At 46.9% G+C, this 11284-nt stretch overlaps 2 protein-coding genes across 4 annotated transcripts; both read right to left on the minus strand.

Annotated features, from left to right (window-relative positions):
• On the minus strand, positions 1–4373 carry LOC100502215 (DUF1336 domain containing protein expressed). 2 transcript variants are annotated; one of them, XM_020539238.3, is made up of 9 exons: positions 3109–3400; positions 2655–3023; positions 2456–2539; positions 1787–2360; positions 1497–1659; positions 1294–1422; positions 929–1123; positions 718–840; positions 1–605 (listed from the first exon to the last, which is right to left on the minus strand). In XM_020539238.3, exons 2-9 carry the CDS (start codon positions 2920–2922, stop codon positions 495–497), a joined length of 1647 nt encoding a protein of 548 aa, XP_020394827.1. In that variant the 5' UTR covers positions 2923–3023; positions 3109–3400; the 3' UTR covers positions 1–494. The 2 variants fall into 2 exon arrangements, with proteins under 2 accessions (XP_020394827.1, NP_001333860.1); NM_001346931.1 differs by lacking the exon at positions 3109–3400 and adding an exon at positions 4212–4373 and having other exon boundaries at positions 121–605.
• Positions 4374–5786: 1413 nt separating this feature from the next.
• LOC100194113 (uncharacterized) lies at positions 5787–9653 on the minus strand. Of its 2 annotated transcripts, none has more exons than XM_008662732.3 (3): positions 9389–9653; positions 7560–7861; positions 5787–6195 (listed from the first exon to the last, which is right to left on the minus strand). In XM_008662732.3, the coding sequence occupies exons 2-3, from the start codon at positions 7831–7833 to the stop codon at positions 6116–6118; spliced, it is 354 nt and encodes a 117-aa protein (XP_008660954.1). In that variant the 5' UTR covers positions 7834–7861; positions 9389–9653; the 3' UTR covers positions 5787–6115.
• Positions 9654–11284: the final 1631 nt, after the last annotated feature.

An 11284-nucleotide genomic window follows, 5' to 3' on the forward strand; every position in this document is an offset into this window, starting at 1 on the left:
TGTATGGCTACTGATTTGTCTGGATCCTTTATTTTGTTTCGCTTTTCCGGAAACAGGTTACCTTTGCTTTTAATACCGGAATGTCCGGAACAAAAGCTTACAACAGGCGCACCCGCCGCAATTTCTGTCAAAATCCTATTATGGATGTACATGTCCGTCTGATGCATGGGCATTTGAATATTGTCAGGTTCAATGTCTTTCTGCATCTGGAAGCAGGCATATTGCAACCAGCAAGTGGAGTGTGCAAAAAGGTTAGGAACATGACCAACACCCGCAGGGTTGTATCGTCTTGTATATAATATACATTATTATATTATAGTTACAGGGAAGACAAGAAAAAGCCCGTGCTTAAAAGTAGGCAGATCGGCGAACATATTAGGCAGAAACCAAGGCGTGGAGTCATCAGTTGTTGTGTCGCCTCTGAATCCCATGGATCTAGCCTTGCAGCAGTTAATAATAGCTCGCACGTGTGATGACCATTTTGATCAAATGCGTCAGTTGTCATCAACGGTGACTATTGTTGGAACTTCTTGGTCAGTGAAATCGATCTTGTTCAGCCTGACGCAGCAGAGGACCTGCTCAGGGAGCTCCGACTGCTTCTGGGCCTGCAAGATCACAGCGTTCAACTGGAATTTAGACAAACAAGGAGAAGCTGAAGAAGACTGTGATAGATAGCTTCTGCTTCTTCTCTGTTGAAGGATCTGAATGGAATCTGACCTGGATCGTTAACCCCAGATCGAGGATGCCGTTCTTGAGGCGTGCCCTGAACGAGTCCAGCCCCTTCCTAGCAATGTAGCTGAACCGGTGGATGTCAAGGTCCACCTCAAGGTAGTCCTCTCCCTGGCGATGCAAAGATGGCAGATGCGAAGGTAGGTAGGTGGTTTATCTGAAGCATCGATACGAATAAGGAACGACGTGGTTCGGGTACCTCGTAGAAGCTGTGCTGGGGCCGCGAGAGGACTGGCTTCTCGTTGTACGCCTGGACGAGCTTTCTCTCCGTAGAGCCCAGCTGGAGGTCGTCCGGGTTGACCAGGCCGGCCATGATCTTCAGCCGATCTCTGTAGCTCACAGTGGATTCTGACGTGAACCCTTTCACCTTCTCGGTTTCGTCCTCGAAAAACCTCTGTTGTCGTCAGGAAAGAGTCTGTTATTAGTTTCTAAAAGATTTCTATTTTTCCATGGAAAGAAATCCTTTGGAAATGGGAAATTGAGGTTCCTAAACTAGCCCTTAGACTTAAACCACAGGAAGTGCAAGTATTAAAGATGGCGGATTGATTGAAAAAAACGGCTAACCATCATAGACTCCTTGAAATGTTCGGAAACCTCCTTGTCGTAGCATTCGGACACCCTGAAGTACAGGACCAGGCTCAAGCCTTCCCCGTCGCTGTCGCCGAGGAACATAGCAGCGGGGTAGGTAGGCATCTGCGATTGAAAAGCTTGTCACATGAGAAAAATAAAAAGAAAGTAGCCAGCTATGGTCTTCTTGGGCAATATACCTGGATGTTCACGATGAGGAGCGACGGGATCTTGGGGTGCGTCTTGATCTGCGGAAGGTCCAGGTGCTGGGCGATGTGATGGACCTTCTTGGGGCAGGCAAACAGGTCAACGCCTATCGGATAGTAGGCAGCGTAGTTTGGAGCCGCGCATTTCTTCTTGTCTCTGGGAGAGAAAAACAAAAACAAAAACGAGACCAGAGGTTCGGTTCGTACAGCTCATGCATGCTTTACCAGAAGAAGAAAAAAAAACAAATATACTTGTGAATATATATATTTTTTCTTGGCGGTACTTTAGGAAGGTGTCGCTCCTGAGCTTGAAGAGGGACGGGTCCATCCGCGACCAGCATCCCGTCGCCGGCCTCTCTCCTCCGCACGGGACTGTCTGCCCTACCTTCGGACGAACAACGTACTTCTTAGATCTACCGCATTCGCCGCCTCCGCCGCCGCCGCCGTCCTCGTAGTCGTCCCCGCCGCACGACGACGTCGTCTTGTACGAGAGGCGAATGACGGTGGACTTCTTCTTCGCGGGGCTGCCGCCCGTCAGCTGCTGCACCCTCTCGTTGAAGCTGATGGACTGCAGCAGCTTGCGCAGGCGGGACGGCGTGGAGGTCTCCTTGCCGCCACCGCCGTCGCCGTCGTCGTCGTCGTCGTCTGCGGCGTCGCTCTTGTCCTTGATGAGGACCGCCTTGAGGCCGAAGGAGGACGGCATGCTCTGCTGGCTCCGACGTCCGTCGCCTTTCAGCGCAAGGATGTCGGGTAAAGGCACGCCGCGGCATATGTCTCCGATGCGAGAGAGCGCGTCGGCGAAGCTGGACACGCTCGCGTATTGCTGCTTCTCCGCCTGCTCTTCGTCTTCGTCGCTGTCTGCAGGAGGGGGAGGGGTAGCACAGTCACAGTGTGGCCATTCCTGGTTCATACTAGGCATTAGATGTTTCTAGCTCTAGCACTACTCTTGTTACCTCCATCGACGCTCTTGAATTCGTCGTCAGAATCATCTTCGAGGATGCTGACAGAATCGAACCAGGCGTCTTCGTTGCTGCACCCTACAACGGTATGAGGAACTCTGGTTGATCTGTCGCCTTCTCGCTCATCAGCTTAAATTAAACTCTCTCTCTCTCTCTCTCTCTCTCTCTCTCTCTCTCTCTCTCTCTCTCTTACCTTTAGAGTCCCTCTGGCTGTGGTGCCATTCCATCTGCGTGAGGTGGAACGTCTTGGAGTGCTCCGACTTGCCCCGGTTGGCCGTCTCCACGTGCACGATCTCGCTCATGGAGAAGCCGGTCATGCGGCCTCTGCTGGCATCGCCCAGCTGCTGCGACTGGGGCGCCTCCGGCATGATGGACCGGCGGCTGTGGACTCGCCGCCCCCTGGTGTAGTACCTCGCCGGCCTCCTGTGATCAAGCGCGGACTTGGAGGTACAGGAACCCATGGCGGACACCTGTGTGCGGCTGCTGTTTCTGCTACTTTTTCAGCGATTCACCTCCAGATCGCCCTAACACGGTGTGGAGTTACAAATGAAAACCTAACGACCTGCAATCACAATAAGCAGACACAAGTGAGGGCGATGTATGTACCAAGAAATCTGGATAAGCTGCACAATGGATTGGAGACTTACCAGGTTGAATCCAAGAAAGAAAAAAAAAGCAGACCTACAGAGGAGGAGAGGCAGTGGCGTTGGACGGACGGAAGAACATGCAGATTGTTCTGCTATATATAGTGTTCATTATAGGCTCGTGATTGGGGGCCGGGTGTGCTAGTTTATGGAGTGTATGTGCTCGTCGTCGGACGTCGGTAGGCTGGCATTGTGCATTGCAGTTTGCAGGAACTGTTCTAAATCACACCAAATGTTCCTGGAGAGATAATTAGGCCGCTCTGAACTTCAGGGAAGGTTCTTGTTCATTATATGCATAACGAAGAAAGATCTTGCTGATATGGTTAAGCAGGTTGTCTTGTGCTGTCGGTAGAGGGGGGATATTGTGCAATGAGTGGATACCGTGTTTAATCTGCAGGTGTATCTGCAAATTTTTTTATGGAAAGATTTAGGGTAAAAAAAAGGAGATATTCGAGAATCATCAATCTGACAGCCAGCAATGAGCTGGAAAGAATCGATATGTTAACAGATGAATTATAGGTTTGCCAAATCAATTAGGAAATACTACCTCCATCCTTTTTTTTATATAATGACATGAACACTAGTAGTCCTCTGTAGAAACGAGTACGAAACAGAGTGGTTGTTAGACCTGTTGCTGCCGATCTGCGAACGTGTGCTTGCTCTTAACGTCCACAGATCTTCGTCTGATTATTATGGTTACGTGCACATGCGGCGCATATGATGTTTTTGTCTCTAATTAGGGGTATGTTTGGGAGGACTCCCGGCCGCTCTGGCTCTTGAGGAGCCGGAGCAAAAAAAAATGTTTTTAGTGGCTTCTCCTGTCACTTCCTTTATCTTATGTCAAGATGAGCAGTTTTGTCTGATGATTTATTAAAAAAAAATATAGCTTATAGATGAGCTGTTCTTAAAGAGAAACCAGAGTCTGAGTCATTTTTAGAGGATCTGGAAAAAAAAATAGCCATTGTCTCTATCTACCCCCTCCATGCAGCAGAATCAAATGTAATTTTGTAAACACCACCAACAAACAAGCCGATCGATGCAGCGAACGAAAGAATCAGGGGAGGGGGACAAAAAAGGCGAAGCAAATGGAGAGACGGGATCACAACCTCTGAACGCTGGGAGCAACGGCGACGTGCGTGCGCGCGTGCATCTGCCGCGCCATTATTGACGAGGGGCAATGCAATGGCCACGCCTCTCCCTTCCGCACGGCCGGCCGTCGTTGAGGCGGTCCGGGGTGGGGGAGGACGTACGCTAGCGGGAGGAGAAGCGCGCACGGACCGAATAATCGGAGCGGCCGGCCAGTCAGATAACGGGGGCCATGCATGCATATGCCCACCGCCACCGCCGCTTGTGCTAGAATTATTAGCAACGCCTATGTATAGTAATAGTATAGCACTCTTCTCCCACCTTGCATTATTATTGGGAACGAGGAAGGTGTACGTGTGTGTGTGCGCCCTCCAAATTTCTTCATCACCTTGTTTAGTCCCTCCCTCGGTGCATGCATGTATACAAGCAAGTTGGAAACATGCTCTGTTTGAGGAGAATATTTAAACAAATTTTTTCTTTTTGAAAAAGTTTGGGACGCTGCACTAAAACCTTGTTTAAAAAAACAAAGACAATAAGCAGAATCTTATGCTTTTCATCAGCTTCTCATATAGACTGTTTTTTTTTCCAACAACCAGAAGCTGTGTCAAATAGGGTCTAACTACGGGGTCAAATTTGTTGTGCAATCAAGTTTAGACTATCTGCACGGGCCGTTAGCACAGAGATAGCCTTACCATGCGTTCATCGTGTAGTCAAACTACCAAATATCATTGTGTTGGAACTCGCAAACTCAGTCTGGCAAGCTCAAAAGCTCAAACGATGGGAGAGTGACAACTGGTTTCATGCTAGTATATGTGGTTTACTTTCGCAACCGTGTTTTTTCTCCGTCCCTCGCAATGATACAGTGCAGGGGTATTTATAAGTAACCGAGAGACTGTCCGGCCTTGTCAAAGACAATTAGACCCTCAGTTACCTAGTTTATCCTCGGAATATTCTCTTTGAGGGATTATGACGGGTCATTACAATGTATTTAATTACAGACGTGGGCCAACCCTTTACTAACCCTGTCGGCACGGTGGCCTAAAGGCAGGACCCTGCAGTATGGGCCGGACTATACACGGATCCCCTTTTACAATGAGGAAGATCACAACATATGGTCGTCTTCGAAGTCTTGATGTCCGAGCTCCGAAGTCTTTAATGGTCTTCACTCCGGTTCGCCACGACAAAAATAGTGCTGGAGCCTTCGCGTGGGCGTCGACCTTGGGCACTTTGCTTGTGCGGCTCGACCTTCGGTCTTTAACATGCTGGTGTGGGATGTTCGTTCGAGGAGGGCGTGTTCACCTTCGTCCCAACACATAAATTTTTTTTATTGTGCTCTATTATACACTCTACTAAAATATCAAATTTTAAGTTCTAATCGAGTTACTGGCCTACCCGGAGGACTTCATGCCTGACGAATCCATACATAACGAATACATTCTGAGCACATATTGCATTTGAATTCTAGACTACGTGATCCGTTACTGGCCCTTCTCTTCAATCCAGTATTGCACACAACAATCTAAGCATGACAGAAGTATGCACACCACCCCCCTTAAAAAAGGGCTTGGACTTGGTTCTGGTGCAGCCACATTATATACATACTCCAAAGCCCCAAATGGAGTACATAGTCTATCTTCATCAACAGATACCATCACACAAACACATACTGGTGGCACTAATTTCTGTTATATTTGACAAGGAAATACCAAGAAATTGCAAAATCAACCTTTGCTCTTACACAATATCACAAGGAATTATTCTTTTACTGACCGACGAAGCAATAACATCCTATAAACACAACAATCATTTGAGCCACTACATATGCATGCTTAACTCTTTTATCACTAAAATTGGTTCCCAAGGAAAGTTTGAAGTTGTTTGCTTGTTCATTATCCTTACTGCATCAGCAGCGCAAACTGAAAGGCTAATAATCTGGTATGGATGCAAAAGTGTACCCTGGTGCTCCCCGCCATGAATAGTAAGCAACTCGAGTCTCGTAGAAACCTGCAAGTATGTAAAAAAAAGAGGGTAAAGCTTTCGCTTTCCACAACATAGCACATAACTCCTTGTGATGCAAAAGTGTGAACAGCAGACCAGCATTGTTTTAAGCGACCAAGAAACCAATTGATCAAATAACAATGATGCATAGGCCTTATTTTTATATGAAATTTTCCAGCCTTATCAGTGGCAATAAAATTCACTCTGAAGGCATGAGATCATGATTTATGATGCAGGTGCTGGGCGTCAGGATCGCCACAACCTCGGGATGCATCCGCCCTATATGATTAGGTGTTGCCTAGGCATGAAATGGCGTCAGGAAGACGCCTATAGAACTGCAGCGGACGCCAGACATGAATCTGCATGGGGACAGGAGTCAATCAGTATGCACCGAATTGACCGCAAGTAAGAAAACTGGGCAGGAATCGACCATGCCAAGGGAAAACTGAAGGACTGACCACATATGTGCTCTTTTGAACAGGAAATCGACCGCTTGGAGCTCACGCAACTTCAAGGAGAGAGGAGGAGGGAAAACGAGAAGGTGGAGGGCAGAACTGGAGCTCTTGGTGGCAGGCAGCAAAGGCAGCAGCCCTGATTCGCCGCTTGGGCGCTCCTCTATTGAAGTACACCTCCTCAAGTCCATTTCACTGCCGGTCATCCACACCTGTGACCCGCTACCGTCAGCCACCCGCACTGCAGTTGTCCTCGTGCTTCAAATCGCCGTCGCCATCCACAAGTACATACGATACGCACCTGCCTCCTTTTGTGATATACACACCTGTCCATTCGCTTCAGGTCTATCTGCACCTATACGCCCCTGCCTCCTTTCGTGTTTTGGCTCACATGAATCTCTCAGCTGCCTGCCGCTTTTCATATTTGTTTGCTCAGCCTTTGCTCATGGATGGACGGGTACATGTACTCTGCTCTCAATACTGTGTGCTGCTTTTACATTTTAATGTTGGACTGTCACGTACTCACGTATGGAGTAGACTAATGCCTGATTGTGCTTGGGTTATTATTTTCTTTGACAATTACATAGCTCAAAGCATAAAGATAGATTAGTATGATATCTTTCTTTGATTAGTAGTACTCCCTTAGCAGTACTAGTATGTGCTGGCCTAAAAAAATTGGAAATAAATAAGGTATGTATGTGCTGCACTAGGATCTAAAATATGCATATGGTGTTGCCTAGGCGTTTGCCATAAACGTCTAGGTGTTGTGAGGGGGAGGGGGGGGGCACTGCCTCGCCACAACGCCTTAAAAACCATGTATGAGATGCAACTGGAGAATAGCTACACGACTTTTGAAGCTAAAAGACAGTGAAATAACAAAATAAAAAAACGTTCATAAAAGCAGTTAAATCAACATACCAGGAAGAAAGGAAAGGAAACCCAGGAACAAGAGACCATATGCCTGAGAACTATCACCCTCCATGTGACCTGTGAATATGAAGTAAGAAAGAAAGAGAAGTGAAGTTCCTAGGAGGAGGAGGAACAATGCCAGGGCAATTGACTTCCATGGGATCCTTCTGTACGATTTCGGAGTGTAAGTGTATCGGAGGTCAACATCTTCTTTAATAAAATTGCTGTCATCCCCGTCCTCTGAAGGAAGAGGCGAGTACCGAACATTGCGTCTTGCCGCCATACTTGGGTACCTGTGCTGGAATAGTTTCCTGCAATATACGAATTTAGAAATGGGATTAAAAAAATACCATGGGACTAAATCTGTAAATCATGAAAGAGTTTGTGTCGACCATATCATATATACAAAGCTGCCATACAGCAAGAAGATTTCATAATTCATAGCATCCATCCACATCATACATTCCTTGGTTGAGACCAATTGGTCACATAAATTATATTCACTAGGGTTCATACTTGCATCTTTATCTGGCATACTTATATAGTAAGTCAGATCTCTATTTGTGTGCATCACAGATACATGTTTTGTTATCTACAAACTGCCCTATTGCCATAAACATGTCTTGGGAGAGAGAGAATCCTACTTGCAGTAATGCAGCTTTGGGCATGCATCTCAGGCTAACTAAAATTCACATTGTGAGATATCCTGAAGCATGTATTATTTTGTGTTTTACACTTTTACTTGTGATTTTTCAGCAAAGCTACACTAAAAAAATTGTCTACTTTGGACCTGATCGAGGCCCAAACAGAATACTATTGCGAAAAAGGCAACATAATAGCATCTTAGTTAACATGTAAGTTGTTGTCCTATGCCAAATAGACCTCAAGTTATTGCACAAAGAGGGATTGGTTGCCATGTTTGCAATATCAACATTTATAGGCAAAAGAGAAATAGAAAAAATAAAAACAAAACATGACCATGCATCAATAAGCAATGCTTTCCATCTAGGGTCAAGAAAACAAAGCAAACCAAGAAGTCAAAGGAGCAAAAATGGAAAGTAAAAGCATAACTATCATGTACGACATTCCATATAAATGCTGGACACGATCAAATAGTGGCTCAACTCCCTAGATCTGCTAGCAACTTGCCATGCAAGATGGTTAGAACTGCAACTAGCTCTACCTTTCAATACTTAAATGTTTGGGCCACACTCTATATAGACATATGGTGCTTTCTTTTACAATCAAAGTAAGAATTTACCATTAATCTATAATCTCCCTAGAAGAAACATTGATCAATAAGTAACACTATCATGTCGGCCGTCGGGTACTACACTCATTCTAAATAGTGGGCCAACTTCATATAAAGATTAAATGAGTTATAGAACGGTTTGCACACACCATTCACTGGACAATAACATGAACATTACTTATACATACTTCCTCCGTTCCAAATTATAAAATGTTTTGGCAGATATATTGCTTTTAATACGTATATCTAGACATAGTGTATATCTAAGTACAGAGCAAAATCTATATACCTAGAAATGTCAAAATGTCTTATAATCTAGAACGGAGGAAGTCCCTGATAACCTTAACCTGAATACTACACTATACCACGGTTCCAAAAAGCGGCACTAAGCGGAAGCGCTAAGAGGACGGGTAACGCTTCGCATTGGGATTGGGGCATAAGGCTCCGAAAGCGGCGCGACCGCCTTGGTGGAGCAGCGGCCGTTCGCTCCTATTGCCCTCAGACCGCGCGCGGCGTAGCCGCCGGGGCCGGGCGCCGTTGACGATCCACCGAAGGCGGGAGGAGAGAGAGAGAGAGGGGCACGCACGCAGAGTCACCGGCCGGTTCGCAGAGGACCAGTGGCGAGGGGACTGGCGAGAGGCAGGAGGGGAATCTGCTGACGCCGTCGCTGAGAGACCGAGCCCGAGCGCCGCCGAGGTCGCCTGCGTGCCGAGCGCAAGCAGGGGAGGGAGCGGAAGATGGAAGGATGGAGATTGGAGATGAAGAAATGGCGGAGGCTGAGTGCCTTCGCTGGAGCAGTGGAAAGGTTAGGGTAAAGAAACGCGTGGGTCCCGTGGAACCTGTTTTGTCCCGAATTAATGGGCTGTTACATGGGCCACCAATAAAAGTCCATGCTGTCCTTTCTTTTCTTTTTTATTTTCTTTTCCTTTCTACACCTTTTGATAGATCAGAAGATAATTCAATGTATGATATGATAGATGCTTTGAGTTTTGTGTTGGCCTTTCATTGTATGCTAGAAACTTATATTAGTAACTTTATAATATAATTGCATAGTCAAGAAGGTTGTAAATAATAATTATTGAGGTACATTTGTATTGTAGATACAAACCGTTGAGCACATTATGTGGCACCTGAGAAGGTTGGACGCTCCGACCATGTGGTTCGGACGGTCCGCGTCTCAGACGGGCCTCGGGTTAGCTCGAATGGTCCGCGATTAAATCAGATCAGGAAAGAAATCTCCTGTTTCCATGCGTGTTTATCCAACTAAATATACAGATTCTCTTGGAGATTGTCTAGGAACGGGTCCATATCTCTCCCTATAAATATGAAGGGGTACAGCCGATTGCGGGCATCACCAATCGAACCAATCAATCTATCTACTTTATTTCCTTTGTTCTTCATCACATTAGGAGTAGTCGTAACTTAGATCTAGCTTAGCTTTCCTCAACCTTAAGTCTTAATCCCTCGCATGTCGTCTAGGGACGTCCCAAGTGGCCTGTCGATCACGGGGCACCCCTAGAACTCTCCTCCCCTGATGGGGTCCCTCTTGGGAGGCGATATATAGGGTTCTTCGACCCTCTACGCACGTGCGGGTCGTCCAGACCATAGCGTGGACCATCCAGCCGACGAGCAGAGGAGACCCGCTCCTACAACATGGTCATGGCTCGCGCCGGCCCTGTGCCATGAATCATCCATGCCACCGCAGAGAGTACCGCCAGGCGGTACAACCCTAGTGTTTGGCCTCGAATCGGAGCCAACACACTTTTTGTGACTTCGTTGGGGACAAGAGGTGTGACCTAGTAGAGATCAACCCCCATATGGCCGATTCAAAGGATCACTCTCACATCTCTCCGAGCATCATCATCGAGCCGACTATGGAGAGACTATCGGCTAAAGAACAATAGGAATTTGAGGAGCACAAGAAGCAGTTAATCAAGGAGGCCTAAGCGAAGTACCTGGCCAATTTCAAGGTGGACAGGCATCAGAAAGTCGTCCGACAATGGGAGACTGACCAGGTATCGCTCCGACCTACTACAACAACCCCCAATGTTAGTAACATAGATGACGACCAATTTCTTATATCTTACATAGATGAACATCGAGAGCAAATGCAACAAGCATTAGGGGTATGCAAGAGGATTACAGGAGACTAGTGTGTGCATTAGAAAAATCTCCCATTCCCAATTTCCCATCATACGATGTTGATGCTAGGTACGATACACAAAATTCATCAGCTGCAAATGGGTGTTAATAGCCCCAACCATCGTATGGTATGGAGTTGAACTCCTATACCCGGCAACCACATCCGCCTCCAACAATTTGGGATAAATCCACGAGCCTACGCACGACCGGACCGTCCGAGCCAGCGACGGTTGGCCTCGAGATCTGTGTCGGGACCACCGCCTGCCTGCCGAGCGCAAGCAGGGGAGGGAGCAGAAGATGGAAGGATGGAGATTGGAGATGAAGAAATGGCGGAGGCTGA

This window comes from Zea mays, chromosome 1 (genome assembly GCF_902167145.1).
Source record: "Zea mays cultivar B73 chromosome 1, Zm-B73-REFERENCE-NAM-5.0, whole genome shotgun sequence".
Taxonomy (NCBI): Eukaryota; Viridiplantae; Streptophyta; class Magnoliopsida; order Poales; family Poaceae; genus Zea; species Zea mays.

What these genes read in the sequence shown, in the direction of transcription:
- LOC100502215 (XM_020539238.3), bottom strand. Translation starts at nt 2,922, where the DNA reads ATGGGTTCCTGTACCTCCAAGTCCGCGCTTGATCACAGGAGGCCGGCG. An exon ending in ATTCAAGAGCGTCGATGGAG is followed by an intron (nt 2,361 to 2,455) that starts GTAACAAGAGTA and finishes CCCCTCCTGCAG; the next exon opens with ACAGCGACGAAGACGAAGAG. An exon ending in AGGAGCGACACCTTCCTAAA is followed by an intron (nt 1,660 to 1,786) that starts GTACCGCCAAGA and finishes TTTCTCTCCCAG; the next exon opens with AGACAAGAAGAAATGCGCGG.
- LOC100194113 (XM_008662732.3), bottom strand. Translation starts at nt 7,833, where the DNA reads ATGGCGGCAAGACGCAATGTTCGGTACTCGCCTCTTCCTTCAGAGGAC. An exon ending in TTTCCTTTCCTTTCTTCCTG is followed by an intron (nt 6,196 to 7,559) that starts GTATGTTGATTT and finishes ACATACTTGCAG; the next exon opens with GTTTCTACGAGACTCGAGTT.